Here is a 19,412-nt window from a genome sequence, read left to right on the forward strand (position 1 = left end):
GGAAGTGAAGAGGACAAGGAGAAGAGGGGATTGCCTCCAAACAGAGGGGAAGGAGAATAAGGGGCTGTGGGAGGGGGTTGTCTTCCCAACAGTGAATTGGCTAAGAAGGTATGGAACCTGACATGACTGGGAAAGAGCAAGTGACAGGATGAGATTGCTGGTGGTAATGCATGTTCTCTTCTTGCTCTCCTCTGCAGGAATGTAATCCACAATGCTAATGCTCAGGTTTCTCAATGTGGTCGCTCCAGTCTACTTCCTCTGTATCTCCTTAGTGACCTTCGTCCTCCAGCTCTTCCTCTTCATTCCAAGCATGTTCAAAGACCCTTCCGCCACCCCACTTTTCTCCTCTGCTCTGCTGCATGGGGCTCTCTTTCTGTATCTCTCAGCTAATGCTTTGGGCAACTACATCCTGGTAATACAGAACTCCCCCGAGGAGGACCTGGGGAAGGGCCCAGATTTGGCTAGAGGAGCCAAAGGGGTGACTGAGTGGCCAGATGGAAACAAGTCCCCTGCTTCAGCCCTGCCTGGCACTCACTTCTGTAGACTGTGTGCCCGAACCACGCAGAGGCATGACCACCACTGTTTCTTCACAGGGAACTGCATTGGGAATACTAATATGCGGAACTTCATCATGTTCTGTCTATATACCTCCTTGGCTTGCCTTGATTCCCTGGTGGCTGGGGTGGCTTATATTTCTGCTGCACTCTCAACTTCCTTTGCCAGCCCACTGGCTTTCCTAACTCTTCTGCCTCACTCCATTAGCCAGTTCTTCTCAGGTAAGTATCATCACTCCTTTTTCTCCTCTAGCAACAATTCCTTGGAATTGACATAGTTTCTTTGTTTTTTTTAAATTTAGGATTTTAAAAAAAGGGGGGGCACATCTGCAATATTCACATTGGAATGATAAGGGAATAGGATAATGTTGGGTTTTTTCCTCTCACCAATCTCTCTTGCGGTGATAACAGAGTCATATAATCAAGCTGAATGGCAGGAGATGCAGGATGGAGAAAAGAAAACATAGTTCAGATGTTAATTATGGTTGCAGTCAGAAACTATAGCAATGGTCAGCACTTTGGATGGCTAAAAAGGGAAGGACACATTCATGAAGAATAAGAATATTAGTAGCTTCTCCTGAGGGCTGATACAGCTGATTGCTATTTGCTACCTTCAATTTCAGAGGCATAAACTCCTGATACCAGTTGGTGGGGAATATGAGTAGGAGGTGATATTGTACTCATGTTCTGCTGTGACATTCCCATAGACACTGGTTGTCCTGTATGGCAAGAGAATGCTGGATGGGATGAAGTTGGCCTGATCCCTCAGAGATCTTCTTATGCTTTTGACAATATTATCTTGTAACAAAGTTTAGCCAGCACTAAAAATTCCTAGATTTCATGAAATTCCTTGAAGTGAATGCATGAGTATTCGTTCAATTGTTCATGTGGAAGTTTTGAAAGGTGCTGGAACATGGCCACACAGCATTCAAAAGTTGACAAGAGTCTTAACAATATAATAGCTTTCAAGGAGAACTTGTTCCTCAGAGTGTGATTGAGAGAATTATCCTACAAGTAAGCAACATGCAGCTGCCACTTCATGGCAATACATTTTTATTTTATTATTACATTTTTATTGCAAAGGAATAAAAGGCATTTTTTAAAAACTTCAGATACCAAAACAAGTTGGAGAATATATACTTGAGGAGTTCTGAAGACTAATTGTATTGTATTACCTCAAACAGCAAAAAATCTAGCAATATCCTGTTCATACACACCCATTACACATGATCAGAATTAAATGTATAAACAATCTATATAAATAAAAATGTAAATGTTCATTTGTTCAAAATCTTAAATCTCTGAAAGTTCTTCACTGATTGCTTTGAAATTTTGACACAACGTTGCATTCGAATACGCGCGTGTTTTTATATACCTACTATTATATAGATGTCACACCTGTGGCAGGTAAAAACATGCTTTTTTGAAAAACAGCACCATCTGTTGGACGTAAAAGCAACACACGCTACATATTACAAACGTGCGCTTTCTCTTTTCTTTCTTTTCCATTTAACCAGACTGAGCCACGGCAACGCGTGGCCGGGTACAGCTAGTTAAGAATAAAAAGCATAAACCTGCTTGAGCCTTTTAAAGCCCATTAACTAAAGAATAAAATTTTTGGAACTTGGTAAGACTTATTTCTGAGGCGGTACATATAGAATGACATTATTTAGTTCCTCTTCTCGATAAATTTGTTAGGATTAAATCTTTTTGAGAGTGAGACTTATGAACAAACATGCACAGATTGATGTGCATAGCACGTATATATATATCAATTGAAGTGTTCAGTTATTTTAATATGAAAGAAATTTTGATTTTGAACCTTATGGCCAATACTAGATTTTGTTCTAAAATTCCTCCAATCACTGGTCTTAGTAGAAAATCCCAAGAATCAAAGCATAGAAAATAATGAAGAATAAGAGATACTTTGCACAACACATTATGGTTCAGTTCTGAAAATAACTGCAGAAAAAAGATTTTTTTCTTTTGATGGACTTGTCTATATAATCTTTCTATATTTTATTGACAAAAAGCTTACAGAGGGATGGTAAAAGGAAAGTCTTACAAAGAATGGCAGGCACATGATTATACATGATATCCATTGACTGATTGACCTAGACCAGGGGTGTCAAACTCGCAACATCACGTGATGTGTCGCGACGTATTACAACTTTTTTGCCATTGCCGGCAATGGGGTGGGCGCGGTTTTGCTATGATCCATCCGGCCCGCGGGCCGGTAGTTTGACACCCCTGACCTAGACTATGTTCATGAGGGTTCTTTACGACCTGTTTTCCTTGTTACCTTCTGGGAGGAGGCTTCGTGGTATCCGAAGCAGAACATCCAGATTCAGCCAGAGTTTCATTCCATACAGCGTTAACTTTGCGAACTCTCAAGCTTCCTCCTTCCGTTACTGTATATATTCAAGATGGACAATATTTAATATTTATCGCTACGTATGTGTAGGGATATGGGTCTATACATATGTTGTTCATAGTCTTTAGGTGTGTGTCATGTATGAGTTTCACTTTGAGAGCGGGCAACTAAATTTCATTTTTGATGTGTGCCATTGTACCCACAGTATAAAAATGACAATAAAGGTTATCATCTTATCTTATCTTATCTTATCTTATCTTATCTTATCTTATCTTATCTTATCTTATCTTATCTTATCTTTTCTCATCTTATCTTTTCTCATCTCATCTTATCTTATCTTATCTTATCTTGTCTTGTCTTGTCTTATCTTATCTTATCTTATCTTATCTTATCTTATCTTATCTTATCTTATCTTATCTTATCTTATCTTATCTTATCTTATTAGATACCATGATACATTTGAATCATACAATCATAGGACTGGAAGGGACCTCAGAGGTCTTCTAGTCTAATCCCCTCTTCAAGGCAGGAATCTTATACTATTTCAGGTATCATTGATAAGCATGCAATTCTGTAAACTCTAGCCTGCCTTATGGTTAATTCCTCAAAGAAGATCAGAAAGCTTTTTTTAAAAGTAGGATCAGTTTCTTAAATTAACATTTGGCCAAGTTTTTCTAGCTGCTTTTCCTCTACTCACTGTTCCCCGTTGGAGGAAAAAAGAAACGAAAGAAATGCTATGATATGATCCATTACATTTTTAAGGCAAAGTGATCACACATTTGCTTAAAAATTACGCAAGTTATATATTCATGCAAATCTAGAAATTATGACTATTATGTAAATACATCTTATCATAAGGGCCAGATGACTTGCGTGCATGTTCAATCTACAGCCAGGGCTCAATGTTAATGGACAACTGCAAGACCTCTGATTCTCTCTTCAGGAGTTTATAAACTGGAGCTGGTATGGACAACTTTTCAAATACTTTTATTTCAGATAGGAATATCTTTTACAAAAATAGGGCGTGTGGCCACTCTAGGATCTTTCTTAACTGTAATGTCTGATACAGCACTTGCAATTCTTCATTCTTCATCAGACCTCTCTTGATGGTAGAACAGTATAGCACTATCATTGCCTCTGCTTGCATGAGTCATATTATGGGCTTCAGCATGCTTTCTGACACTTGCAAGATTATAGGATCTGCTTTAATTAAAATAATGATGTAGCTTCCCCGAGGATCTAATGACAGGAAGAGCCTGACAGGGAAAGAGAATCAAATTATGCTGTCACTAGAAAGTTTTTTTTCTTTCTTTAACAGCACAATTCTCTCAGATATTTGAGACATGAATTATTCTGATGCAGAAATATATGTAATTGTGTCATCATTTATTACATTATTTGTATAACATCAGCTCCATTTGGGCTCTTGGCTGTTTATATACTTATAAAAATCTGAAAAACTTGTAATTTTATCTTCAGTTGTATTAAAATACAATTGCCCTAATTCTTCAGTGTAAGTGACATCCCAGACTGAATGTTGTTTGAAACAATTATGTTTTGAGTACCTTTCAAAAGGCACAGAAGGTGTCATTCATATAGAGATTGAGCACCTACAGAAAAATATTTCTAGTTCTTCTTCCTGGTATCTAATAGCCCTAGAAGGGAAGCAAGCATTAGATGGTTGGCACTGCATTTCTCATGCAATCCTGAAGATACTAAGGTACCAATCATATAGTTCTTTATAAGAGAAAACCAACATTTTGATTTACCCTTAGAAGTCTACTGGCAACAATAGCAGCCACAACACTGTTTTCATATCATTCTAGTGACTCTCAGGACCAGAGAATAGGTTGTTGCATTCTTTAGCGACTGCTGATTCTAGATAGTCTTCAAGATACATTGTTGTAATCTAACCAAGAGTTGATAAGGACATGAGTAATTGCTACCTATGCCTCCTGCTTAAGGTTGAGCTACAATTGATGCACCACCCAAAGGTGAGCAGACCATCCCAACTATGCCCTCCAGTTGCCGATTTAGCAGTAGCTAGGACAGTGATGGCGAACCTTTTAGAGACCGAGTGCCCAAACTGCAACCCAAAACCCACTTATGCATCGTTGGGTGCCGGGTGGGTGTGGCCCATTGGGTGGGTGTGGCTGCGGTGGTAACAGCAGACTGGGTGGGACTAAAAAGTTCAATCAATCAATTCCAACTTTGCAAGATCTTTTTTTTCCCACGAGAAGTTAAAATTGATTGATTGAACCTTTTTTTTTTTTGCACACGGCGGCGGAGGCCTAAAGCGAAAAGGTTTTATAAAACCCAGCTGAAGGCCTAGGACTGGGGCGATGGTGCACGTGCCCACCGAGAGGGCTCTGAGTGCCGCCTCTGGCACCCGTGCCATAGGTTCACCACCACTGAGCTAGGAGTTTAGAAAGACCCACAAATCATGAACCTGCTCCTTAAGGGGTGATAATCCAACCAGGTTAAAACAGAATCAAAGGAGAATTATATGGTTTCTGGGCAAACAGGACTTCTGTCTTGTTGTTGTTGTAGAATCATTATTATGTTAATAATAATGCATTAACATAATAATATGTTGTTAATAATAATGTTAATAATAATGTATTAATATTAACCTGGCCATCCATCTTATTAATTGAGATTCCACTCCACTATCCAGTCTGGCATGTGTCTTCATGGCGCTCACCTTCAGCCACAATTCCGTATACAGTAAATTGCTGCCTTGTCAGTACACATTAGGGACTTTTCACAAGTCATAGCTCCAAGCTTGACATGATGGGAAAAATGTCTTGAAAAGGCTTGAATCCGTAAAAAGAGCCCACAGTTTTCAAGATTTTCTCCCTATAGAGACAAATCCCAGGCACAGTAATACAGATCCTTTTCATAGTAGGAATAGCAACATCATGAGAAGCTACACTCTACCAGCTAGGTCCAATGAAAGAAATGATACTCCTTTCTTATGTTTATGCATTTATTGTATAATAACCCAGCTGAAACAATAAGTTAAAATTAGAATTAGAAAAATTTCAGCAGCTTTTCCCAACTGAATGCCTACACCCCTTATGTGCTAAAGTACAATTTCCATGTTTGCAGATTGCAGTAGTAGGAGGTGAAGTCCAGTTCAACTGAAGGGCATAAAACTGAGGAAAGCTGAGTTAGGCGTTGGGTAGCCAAGAACGGATTTCAAAGCTAGAAATGAATACAAAGACATCATCATCATGAGTTGGCATTTCTAACACCATTGTTAGCAACAGTTTTGCTATGACCATCATGAAATCACCCCATATCCATCTGGAAGAAAATTATATTCCAGTATAAAAGTGTAGGGAAGCTATGCAGACTGTGTCACACCCAGCTTTTATAAACTTTAGTCAGGATGAGTCATCAATTTAAAAATTAATTGGTTTATTTGCTTACCTCAACAAGATTAAATAGCTGCATGTATTTTTCAGTAAATGGAGTAGAGAAGGTTTATACTGTACTCGGAGGAGGTGGCAAAGCAAATGACTCCTCACTGCTGAAGGTTGGAAAACATGACCCCATATGAAGATTGCAGCTTTTGGGGAGAAAGTATGTCTGCACATCCTCCAACAGAACCCAAGCATGAAAGTGGATAGCACAGGAATCCAATTAATATTTTTCTTCAAATTCCTTTTCTGCTACTGCAAATCCATCTTCCAGGAGACTAATTATACATGACTATTCTTTGCTTTTTAAAAGAGACTGGTCGGGCTTTTTGTTCTTAACCGTTCATGATGCAACCTGACAAGAATGAAAGGACACACTGTATTTAGGGAAAAAAAAAGTTAAATTGGTCCACTTCATGTCATGTTTAAAGAAGTATTTTGAAGGAGCCAGCTGCCACTGTTACAGCTGTCACAGTTAATGAAAGCTATTTGCTACCATGAAAAGTGTGATTCTCCTGATCATTGTGAGGACACCGGAACTAAAGGGCTTGATGAAACTTGATGAGCATCAGTAGAAGGAGAGAAGGATGTGCTTTCCCACACTAGTGGAAATTAGTAAATTCATTCTTACCTAATTCCATCAATGACTGATAGACACTTAATGTTCAGAGGCATTTTATCCCAGAATACTAAACACACAGCACAAGTAACAGGTCAAGATCTTCATGCCAAGTGTCAATTTTTGCTGTGTGCAGGGTTTCCTCTGGGTATATGCTGGACAATAATCTGATGCATCAAAACAAAATAGAAAATTGGAAACAAGATGCTTTAACTTTGATCTCATCCACCATAGCTCTTCTCTTTCGGTTCCTTTGAGATCAATCTGATAAATAATAGAAATTGGTGCTCTAATGTTGAAGAAATAGCTTTATAGCTAGATCATGAAGATTGAAATGCCACTGGTTGCCACATGTACCCAAAATAATATAAATAAAAAGTAGCATATGCATCCATTTCTAGAGGAAAGCGAGACTGCTTATGGTTCAATCTTTATAGACAGGAATTTAAATTAGCCTGATTCTGACCTTTCCTACTGACATTCTCTTGACAATCTCTTCTTAGGTTGAGGTGATAATATTGCAAAGGACCTTTTAGAAGCCCCTGAAGGAATTATAGGTACTCTACTTGATCATTATAAGTTTCTTGAGGAATATAGGAAACTTTTAAAATTGCACCAAGCTCTATACAGTAGAACAAAAATCCCTGTTATCTTAGGGAGGCTGAAAGCACATAAATTTAAATTAAACTATGTTTAAATGTAAAAGTCCAAGTAATGATAATGTGGAAATCAAAGTCTAACACACTTGCCTGCCAAGCCTCCTTATTTTTATATCACTATGGTGCCATTTAATAGAGAAAGTCATCAGGGATTCTACTCCATGATTATTTAGTAATTTATTTATTAGATTTATATCCAGTTATTCCTTTAAGAATTCAAGGCAGCTATAATTAAATGTATCTAAATTTCACCCTGGTTTACATTCTTAAATATCACAGTCTTATCTAATCCATATAAAGTATCGCCAATAAGGAAAAACATCTGGAATTGTCTTTTGATTTGCTTATTGTATATTATCAAGATTTTCAGAGAAGTTGTTTCTTGGAGAGGTTGATATTAATGAGAAAGAAGGGGGTAGATTGAGCTTGGCTTTAGGGTTTAAAAGAGAAGATACACGAGCGAAGTGGGACAAAGGAAGGAGAGAATTAGATCTTCATGAGGACAGAGTAATGATTTGGAGGGTGTTATGGTCAATACCAGGGGTAGTCAACCTTGGCTCTTTTATGACTCGTGGACTTCAACTCCCAGAATTCCTGAGCCAGCTGTGCTGGCTCAGGAATTCTGGGAGTTGAAGTCCACGAGTCATAAAAGAGCCAAGGTTGACTACCCCTGGTCAATACTGATCATACTTTGTTTAAATGGCCAAGGTGTGCTACTCTCTGGGCTCAGGAGAACTGTCAATAGGAGGCAGAGCTGAGTATTTATTTGACTTGGTGGGCAAAGTAAACTCCTTCATGTTGCTTTTTTCCACTGCTCTTTGGACAAGATTGTTCTCAGTCCTGCCATGATATTCTTCATGAACAGCAGGTGGTGCAGAATGCCAGTTACTCTGGCTGATGGATGAGTACAAGCTGCTCTCCTATAACCAGGTAGATTAACAGAAAGGTAAGTGATAAAAGGGGGATGATGATGGCTCAGCGGTTAAAGATGCTGAGTTTGTCATCTGAAAAGCTGATAGCTCATTTTTGCCATCCGAGTGCTGTGCAATAGGGTGAGCTCCCGTTCCTTGCCCCAGCTCCTGTCCACCTACCAGTTTGAAAGGATGTAAATGTGAGTAGATCAATAGGTATCACTTCTGTGGGAAAGTAACAGCGTTCCATGCACCTTTGGTATACAGCCATGCTGGCCACAGGAGTGTCTTCAGACAATGTTGATTCCCTCAGCTAAGAAACGGAGATGCGCATCAGCCCCCTAGAGTTGGACACAACTGGACAGAGGAAACCTTTACCTTTACCTTAAGTGACAATCTCTTCTCTTTAGTTGGTGTGAGCTTTGTAAATAACTCACTTCATCCCAATGATCTCTGTACTATTTAGGTACATCCGGTTTACTTAAATGAGATTTTTACCGGATTCATATAATGAAGGACAAAAAGATCAAATCAGCAAATATTTAAAATACTATTTAACCAGAGATACACAGTCTTTATATATGGCCTACTTGCCACAATGAAAGAATATGGAGCTTTGATATTCATAAGTTAGCAAGAATGCTTCATCAAACTTCATTCCAGTGAACTTCTATTCAAGAGAGGTTGTACTTTGTATTTTAAGACCCCAAATTTCAAATTATTTTTGTTAATTGGAGCTTTTTATTGACTGAGTGAAAATCCTCATGAAATGAACAAGTGATAACCACAGGAGGATAGAGGTTGAGGTTTGAAGAAGGATGGAAGAGGCAAAAGCTCAAATGCCCATTAAGCCATGGAATTACACTGGATGACTTTATCTCAATTACTATTCCTCTGCACAACCTATCTCATGGATTATTGTGGAAATTAAGCAGAAAAAATATATTTGATTCTGTGGGATCCTGGAAGAAAAGTAGGATATAAACTAAATAAATAATATAACCCCAAATGCTAGAAAAATAAAGACCCATTAAATAACAAGGACAAAGCCCCAGATACGAGTGTGCAGTGACTATGGCAGAGTGGCAGAGTCTAGTTTGCTAAAGGATGCTGTCTGGGCCCAGCTAGGGAGGAGGCAGCGTGGTAGTATGGGCAGTGGCTCTCTGGTTGAAGTGACAGCTGTTGCCTTTGCCTGGGGAGCTGTTGACCATACCACTTCCTTGCCTCCTCTGACAGCTCCATCTTGCTACCTAGTTGGGCCTGTTGACCTCCCTTCAGCAGAGGAGGCTCCACAACCCGCCATGCTCATCATGGGCATTTTGGGGGCACCACCCTCACCCAGTTCTTGGATCCTGGGCCAGCGGTGGGAAGAAGATGGTGGCAAGAGATAGGCAACAGTAATGGAGTACCAGGGCAGGTATGGAGGGGCAGATAGGTGTGTGGAAAAAGTTAAACAAATGCAGGCCAGTTGCCAAGTGCCCAGTTTTTGATCATGTGACCATAGGCATGTTGTGACTGCCGTAACTTGGAGGACAGGTCATTGCTACCATTTGTTTCAGTGTTGCCATAACTTCATCTCTTCAAATGGTCACTGAATGAATGGTCTTAAGCAAGAACTACCTGTAGGTTAATTTTTTTACATATTATTCTAATCAAATAGCTATTATGGTTGCACAGATTTTAACCCAGTGTTTGTTTTAAACTGATATGGAAGCTTCCATGTGTAAAGAGATTTCCCGTTGTAGTGCTTGCCCTTTTTTTACTGTAATAGAAGTACCAGATCTGTGCTACATGCCTTTCAGAAAGATGCATATGTTCCTTGATCAAAGCAAATATATTCAGGACCTGATGGGGTTTGGAAAAGAGACATTCTGATTACATCTGTATGTTAGTACCCAACCACAATGTGATTCCCTACCAGCTGTGTTAGTTCAGAACAGCAAAACTCAAACAAACAAAAAAGACCATTCAAGCTAAAGACAGATTAGGTAATTGTTAATGGCTTTATCACATGGCAGAAGCATGATTTTGTAAAAAGATTTTGGTAGTATAGGTTGGAGAAACTCATTGTAAAGGAGGATGATTTAAATGACTGTAAAATGTAAAGTACAATAGGTTGCAATTTAGATAAAATAAATGACCCTTCACAAAACAGCATTCCAAACACTGCTAAATTAATGAAGAGCTATAGTGGTACAAGAAACTTTGATCACTGTTCAAATCTGGATGGAATGAATTAAACTTCTTAATTAAAACTTTTGCTTTGAAGTTTTCCTTTTAAATTTCTGTGCAGGAGAATGGTCCACAGGACATTTCTCCAGAAGACTTGAAAGCTGGAAGAAGAGCTAATTCATTATGGAAGGGAGAAAAAGAGCACACATATAGTAAATAAGGTCCAACAAGAAGCTACAGGGCATCAGGATGCGATAGAATTGGAATGGCTGTAATAGTGGTAGTAGTGATTAGAAATGTAGCTATTACAAGACCATAGGAAGGATGCTGAAGCACAGGTTTTCATGGCAAAAGCAAGCAGAAAAAAGTCTATTTCTGTTGTATTTTTATTGCTCCTTATAGATAATTTAGTGTTAATGTGCAAAATGTCTCCAGACCCAACTGTTTGTGCTCTCCAGTCTAACTCACATATCTCTATAATAGAATTAATATCTCAACCTCAAACTGTCAAAGCTTAGCATATCTGGCAACCTAGCTGAGTCCCAAAATGAGGAATTAAATGCAGCAACATTGAAAATCTCCTGATTGCTTCAAAGGGGATAATTCTGCTTGCAACAAGTCATATGCCACACATGTCTATTTAATTCTTTCTAGAGATTACAGGGTTTGTGTAGAAAATCTGTAAATCTGGTATTCTATCCTTTATTTACCTACTCAAATTATTGTTCAGCAAAGGAGGGAAGAAAGAAATGCAAAAAAGAAAGAAACTTATCACTTTAAAAAGTCAGGACATTAGGGCTGCAGAATGTTTTCATGTTATGAATTTTATTATATATACAAATGTAGAAATCATCACTAACTAAATAGATGTCAATATTAAACTGTGATCAAAGAATCTCTCTTTGCTGAATCTGCTGTCCAGCTGCTAACCCTGAAAAAACAATTTCAGGACTCTCCTTTCTTGTGATCCTTTATTTTAATGCCAATTTAGATCAGTCAGTTGTTTTCAAAGAAGACAAAGTTAAATGCAGGACTGTCCACAGTAAAATATGATACATAGGTACTCTAGAGTAGCCAAGTGCAAAGAAAAAAATTCTACCTATGGAGTCTTAAGTGTTCTCTGAGCATGGTTGTTTGCTTGCCATCATTTCATTATCTGATTAGGTAACATTATCAGTGCTGGTGAGTGTGAGTGTGATTTTCTCCTTGGTATTTCCTGGATTATTGTTTTCTGCTTGACTGTTTGTTAGGTGTTAATCCCTGCTTATCTGGGCTTAACCACATGTACACAGCATTCAAAAGAGACAATAAAAAAGCCAAGTAGGAAATAAAGAGACCAAAACACATCCTATCCAACAGCCGACACCCAGGTGAGCATGGATTATGTACACACCATTCAAAAAGAGACAATAAAAAAAAGTAAAGAAGGAAACAAAAAGGACCATAACACATCCTCTGTAGCAGGCAACAGCAAGATTAGCAGGAATTAATACCAGGCAAACAATCAAGCAGAAAACAATATCCTAATCAAGGAAGAAATACCAAGGAGAAAACCATACACCCACAAACACTGGCAGGACAAGCTATTGTATATAAACAGAGAGCAAAATCAACAATCACTTATACTAAGGTGACCAACTTTTTTACAATGAGAAGGAGGACACAAATAAATTGAAGAAAAAAAATATCGTAAAGAAACATTTTATTCATTGCAACATAATTAAAAATAAAATATAGAGCTACACGAACGATGCAAGCACATTCATTATGAATAAATAAAATTACCGGTAATTATTAAAACTGAAACAATAACATAAGCGAAGAAACTTGTAAATAAAATTATACATATTTGGAAATTATTAAATAGATAATGAATTAATAAAATATGAATTATTGTGCTCACCTGTGTATGATTGAATATTCACTGAGAAAGAAGTGAGTCTAATACATACGTGTGTGCCGTGTTGTGTTTCGGTAAGAAGTAAACAAAGCCACTTGCGCGCGGCGCACTCTCTCAAAACAATTCTGTGCAGAGCGCATGCGTCTCATAATTGCGTCTCGCCACACTGTACCGAATGCTGGAAAATAAAATGTTTATAGTACTGTACAATTTTATGCAAATATATCTGTAAGTTAACTCCACCAAAGTTAAAAAATACATTTTTGAGTATGCTCTGTAGGATTATTTCCTTGCAGGATGTGTATATCAATACAACCGTTTCTTTTTCTTCTGCTCAGTTGTATCCAATTCTCAGAGACTTTACCGGGAAGTTTTCTTGGCAAGGTTTTACAGAAGTGGTTTGCCATTGCCTCTTTTCTAGGGCTAGCCCAAAATCATCCAGGTGGCTTTGTGCCTAAATTGGGAGTAGAACTCACTATCTCCCTGTGTCTAGTGGCTAGCCTGATGCCTTAACCACTACACTAAACTGTCTCTTTAATTTTACACTTTTCTCTCCTAGCTATCTGGGAAGGAGATGATGAATATAATACACTTTAAACTCTGCTTACTATAATGGGAAAACCAGCTATCAGTAGCTTACCTCTGTTTCTAAGTCTGCTACTATCAAGCTATGCTGTGCAAACCAGCAAGTGACTGAGTGCCTCTGAATATCCCTGCATATTCTGCCTTGCCATGATTGTCCAACAGCTTGTCTGTTTCTATTAAACCCAGAAGGAGAGGGCAAAACAGGTGCTGATCTTTCCTCTTAGCATTTAACATTGAGGATATGAAGAAGAGAGACAGCACAGCATGAAGAGGAATAGAGTATTCTGTGGCATAAACTTTGATAGTGTTGGTTAATGATATGTATGATAGTGTAGCATAGTGATGAGCTCTGGGGCTGATCCTGCAAACCAGCATTTTCTCGGGGAACTTGTTGTTTCCCTTTAATCTAAGGGAGAATCTGCTGTGGTTCTTTACCTAGTTTCAGATCTGCCAGCAAGCCATTTAAATGCTGGGAAGAGTGATCGATCCCTTCTCTTGTAGGTGTATATATAGAGAGAAAGAGAGTGAATGGATGATGCCCTGGACAGGAAGGAAGGTAGCACACCCACAGCAATTGTAATGGGTGGATCTTTCTCAATTTTACTGATGTTATCAAAGGAACTTCCAGAGAACACTTGCTTTCAGGTTAAGGTTCATTTTTGTATTAACTTTCATTCCTTTCAGTTAGATGCATCCAGCACTTCAGATAATATCAATATGACTACTCTGTCCATATAGGCAACCAATATTTGGGGATGTGCACTATTTTAATAACATTGGCAGCCAAATGGATCTGCCTTTCCATTCTTCCATTTATTGATTTAGGACTGTGGGCTCTTACAAAGATGAAGGGGGTAAAACTATTTTCCAAAGCACCAGAAGGCAAGACCTGAAACAGTGGTTGGAAACTAACCAAGGAGAGAAGCAACCTAGAACTAGGGAGAAATTTCCTAACAGTGAGCAATCAAACCAATGGAATAGCTTGCCTTCAGAAGTTGTGGGTGCTCCATCACTGGAGGCTTTGAAAAAGAGACTGGACAACCATTTGTCTGAAATGGTGTAGACTAGAGTCTCCTGCTTGGGCAGGGCGTTGGACTAGAAGACCGCCAAGGTCCCTTCCAACTATTATTCTATGTTCTATGTTCTAAGTCAGATCCATTCCTGTTTTTATTTGATTCTCATTCACATGCTTTTATTTGGTTTCTAACCATTAATAAATAAACACAAGACTAGGGTGTTGGATTAAAGTTGCCATCCCCCTTCTCTCAGAATGACTAATAGCAATGCTGGCTGGAAGTTGCTATCCACACATTTTGTGAGGGATAGATTAGAAATTTTGATATATATATTATGAACACATATGACGTAGATAGACAATTCCTGACTGAATGTCTGCAGTTCAAAAGAATTTATAAAATAACAGATCTCTTTCTTTCTTTTTCTCATTGGGATTTGCAGGAGCTCTTCTAAGCTCAGAAATGTTTGTCATCCTCATGCTATACCTCTGGCTGGGGATTGGACTTGCCTGTGCTGGCTTCTGTTGTCACCAAATGCTGCTGATCTTGCGAGGGCAAACCCGGTACCAGATGCGGAAGGGGATGGCAGCCAGAGGCCAGCCCTGGAAGAAGAATCTGAAGGAGGTCTTTGGGAAGAGATGGCTGCTTGGACTGCTTATTCCTGTGCTCAGTGTGGGAAGTGACTATCACCAGCAAAAGGAGAAATGACACCTCCCTTAACACTTAGCAACATGCACAGGTGCTTGCACACATCCACGTGCATGTACGCACATTTGCTGTAATGGGATGCAGTACTTGGATACACTTGTCTTTTCCCCACCTTGTAGCCTTGCAATGTATCAGAAAAAAGGCAACCAGTGAGGCAATGGGGCTAATTCTATGATTTAAAAGAAGCGGGACTGACCACTTCTAGTACGATTGAAGCTACGGCAGTCATCTCCGGGCTGCGAAGAATATTAAGCAATCCCTCCCTTGAGAAGCCAGTTCTCTCCTCCACCTTATCCCAATGACTGAGTTCCCTTCCACCTTGACTTTTGTGCTTAATTGGGGAAGGAGGAGCATCCTCCACCTTCAGCTTCTCCAAGGTAGCCTGTACTGTCACGAACAGGCTGTAAGCACAAGCATAGGTTCCTGGGAGATTTGCCCAATGTGTTAGCTGAAATTTTTGGCAGCTTAAAATAATCCCAATTGAGAAAGAAATTGCTTTTTTTCCCCAAACACTGGGCAATATGGCTGATTAAACTCTTAAAAACAGAACTCACAAACACACACACATGCACACACACACACACACACAAACATAAACGATCTGGGAAAGCAAGTAGAATTTGCTTATGTTTTGAAGTGGAAAGCACTTATTTGTTCCCCTAACTACCTCCGCTCCAATGTGCAGGAATGGCATTTCATAGCCTTATCATATGCCCTTCCAGAATAGGAGATACATTCCCACCCTTCCTTTTGAATCTCTGCAGTGTTAGGCTTGTTTTTCAACCTCTCTGTCTCCCAGCGCTGCTTGAAATGAATCCAACTCAAAGTATCGCTAACAGTATTCTTTGGGTGAATGATGGCCAAATACAGAGGACAGGTAGATGGGAATATGTAAGGTGAAGGAATGACTCTCTCCTGATGCTTTCAACTCTGAAAAATTGCCATTGACCTCTAGCAAGCCAGGAGATCAGCAAGAGAAAGCAGGACCCATCGTTCTGCATCTGTCACAAAAGAAGTCAAGTAAAATACTCAACTGAATTATTGAGGCGAAAGCAGCAACCCTCAAAGTAGCACTTTGCAATCAGTCAGGATATTATAATTAATAAGGTGAAGACTTTGATTCATTCCTGGGAGATAAGAACATATTAGGAACAAGCCCTCCTCAGGACCACCATCTCATTTTTACTCTGCATGTCCTCTTAAGCTAAGCTTTATTTCATGGTCTGTTCATACCCCAGTGATGGCTTTTTGGATGCACCCACTCCTCTCTTCACTAACCAGCAGAAAGTGGCCAGAGGCAAATATTTCAGCTCTGAGAAGCCAGTTCCTGGGTTTAAACAAGAAATCCAATCAATCTGCCGATCTTTAGCTCATTACACACTCCCGTTGTTCTCTGTGCTAGGATTCTATAATGGAAAGTGCCTGATTTGTTTTTTTGGTTTTTTTTAAAGAAAAGCTATCTCCCCGTATTGTGAAATTTGCAGAAACTTAAAATCCATCACTATTTCAAAAGTCAGAACTTTTTTTAAAAAATCTTTTTAGTGTGTCTAAAAAGTGTGTGTGCACGTGCAGAAAACACTGTGCATGTGCAGAGAACATAAAACACGTACATCAAAATATAAACACGGATACACTCTCCCATTGATTACTTAACACAATATTTTGTGTTATTTTTAGGTTTGTGAACAAAAGTATTACAAAACATAATGATTGAACAAGTAACAAAACGTACAATACAGGCAGAATAGGTTTTGGGTTTAAACATAAACATATTTTAAAACTTGATAAAAAAAAGACTTTTTATAATATCAAAAAGATGGGATGAGAATAGACCATGTCACCAAGAAAGAACATCAATGAGGAGACACCAATCTTTTTATCTTGTATAATGCAGATACTTGGAGAATGGTATGTATGGACAGGTTGATTTGTTTCTGAATTAAGATATTTTTTTTTAGCTGCCCTTCTTATATAGGTCCTGGAGTTCTCTGCTGGGAATGCAAAATCCAAAATACGCCCCAAAGTACTAAAATAAAAGTAAGGATAATATGAAAGTAAAAATCCTACTATGTTACAGAGGATCTGGATTCAAAATATTCCCAGATTCAATCCATTCTTTTCCAACAAGCTGACTATTATACAAAGTTAATATTAATCAGCACAAGTAACCTTACTGTCTTCTTGAAATACCTGGAGAAAGTCTGGGGAGGCAGCAGATGCTGGAGATCTTTTTTTTAAAATGGCATTTTTAATCCATGTGCATTTCTGGTGGTACCAATACATTCAGAGGAAACAAATAAGAAAACATAATCTGAAGAATTGCTTTGATTATAAGAAATCTTAGGAGAAAAAAAGTAGCTAGTAGCTAGGTAGATGATAGCACATTTAGAAAAAAGGCCTTCTAGTAAGACATGCACTTGCATGAAAATATGTTTAACTACCTACTTAATAATATGCTGCATTTGCACAACAATAAAGTGTTTGGGTTTTTGGTGCTTTGTATGTTGTCATCTTTAATGCCTCTTTTATAAAATGGGAATGAGGACAGGGAGTTTAGCAATTTTAAATGCTATAAACAGTTGAAATGTGATGGCCGCTTACAAGGCAGTGGACCTTCTCAGTTATAGGCTCTGCGTGTCTTTCTCTGCCCATGTAAGACATCCCCGTTCTTCCTAATATCAGCTTGATTTTTAGTGCCAATACTGGGATAGTGGATTTTATATTTTTTCCTGTGACATTCTATGGAACAAAAGTTGGAATTTGAAGAAGCAGGATAGGAAGAGTAGTGGTTCTTTTGAACTTTTGTGTTGGGGAAGACTCTTGAGAAAATCATGAACAGCTAAGAAAACAAAGTGATGGACTATTGAACAAATCAATCCAGGGTTGTCTCTTGAGCATCAAATGACTAGGTTCAATTTTTTTCCTACTTCAGACACATTATTTGAAGATGTAGCTCTCTGGATAAGTTTCTAATACTGGGAAAGGTGGAAGGAAAGAGAACAAGTAACAGCAAGGTAGAGTCAGTTGCAGTGGCGATGAGTGCACCATTGGGAGACCTGAAAGATCACGTTAGGGACAAGTAAACATGGAGAAAATATACTGTATGTGATTGCCAAGAATCAACAAGGTGGCATAGAATCATCATTTATTAATCGTTCCGTTATTCTTTTTTAAATAAATGTTTCAATCTGTAATCCATCCAGGTATTATGGATGGATTAAAAAATACTAAAGCATTTCGTTACCCTTGTTCGTTATTGCAAATATTTAGTGACAAACTATTAGTAACAATGACTGCTGAAAGGCACTTTCTTCAACTCTTTCCCACCCACCCCTCATCTGTGCTATTTCAGTGGAGATATTAAATGAAATACTTCCCCAGGTCAGATCCAGCCTATGCCACTCTTGGTATCTTTTTATTTCAGGAGGCATTTGGCTTGCAATGGCCAAGCCAAATGCCTCCTGTACATTTTGAAGTTTTAACTGCTGCTAAAAGTGGAAAAAGTGGGTCCTTAGTATTGAAGGATCTTCTTCCATTCCAGGTTTTCAGGAGAAGTTGGATGACCATTTACGGGCACCGCTATACGCTGGCAGTATACTTGAACTATTAAATGTTTAAATCAGATCTGTTATATATATTTATAAAAATGACTTTGTGATTGGATTCATACTTCACATAACAGCATAAGTCACAGTTGGTTGAGTTTGCATGGGATACAAAGAAAGCCATAAACCATGTCTTATAAACTATAATGACTTATTCACACAGCACATGTAACTGCATGCAAAGTTATACATGTTGGCATAAAAAGTATCTAAATATAGATATTAATGGAATCTGAATTGGCAATAACTGATCAGAAAATGGACCTTGGACTCATAATGGACACCTTGATAAAAATTATCCAGCTTACTCTATCAATGGCAAATTGATTATTATTAGGAAGAAAACAAGAGTAAGAAAGAAAGTAAGTGCTTTTATATAAAGCTATAAGACACACCTGGAGTGTTTTATACATAAGATTACTACTACTGCTATTACTACTATCACCACTACTACTACTAAAGTTCCGGTCACTGTTCCTTAAGAATTTCTAGAATTAGAAAGGTTAGAAAAAAGCAATCTATGTGATTTAGACCTACAACAATTCCCTTTTGAGAAAAAGATTATTGAAATGGATATAATTTGCTTGAATCAACAAAGAAAAGACAGAAAGGAAGAGGAGGATGTATGATAGAATATATGAAATTATGATGGTATAGACAAGGTGGAAAGAGCTTCTCCCCCTCTTTCACAAGGTTAGAAGTTGAGGTCATCCCCTGAAATAATAATAATAATAATAATAATAATAATAATAATAATAATAATAATAATAATAATAATAATAATAATAATAATAATAATAATAATAATAGTTGGAAGGGACCTTGGAGGTCATCTAGTCCAACGCTCTGCTCAGGCAGGAAACCCTATGTCATTTCAGACAAAT

The 19,412-nt window shown here is 38.3% G+C and overlaps 1 protein-coding gene across 1 annotated transcript; it reads left to right on the forward strand.

Moving 5' to 3' along the window:
* The first annotated feature begins 211 nt into the window (after nucleotides 1-211).
* On the forward strand, nucleotides 212-14,923 carry ZDHHC22 (zinc finger DHHC-type containing 22). The gene is made up of 2 exons (XM_015827539.1): nucleotides 212-776; nucleotides 14,658-14,923. The coding sequence occupies exons 1-2, from the start codon at nucleotides 212-214 to the stop codon at nucleotides 14,921-14,923; spliced, it is 831 nt and encodes a 276-aa protein (XP_015683025.1).
* Nucleotides 14,924-19,412: the final 4,489 nt, after the last annotated feature.

This window comes from Protobothrops mucrosquamatus, unplaced genomic scaffold, assembly GCF_001527695.2.
Source record: "Protobothrops mucrosquamatus isolate PMUCROS unplaced genomic scaffold, P.Mucros_1.0 scaffold3777, whole genome shotgun sequence".
Classification (NCBI taxonomy): Eukaryota; Metazoa; Chordata; class Lepidosauria; order Squamata; family Viperidae; genus Protobothrops; species Protobothrops mucrosquamatus.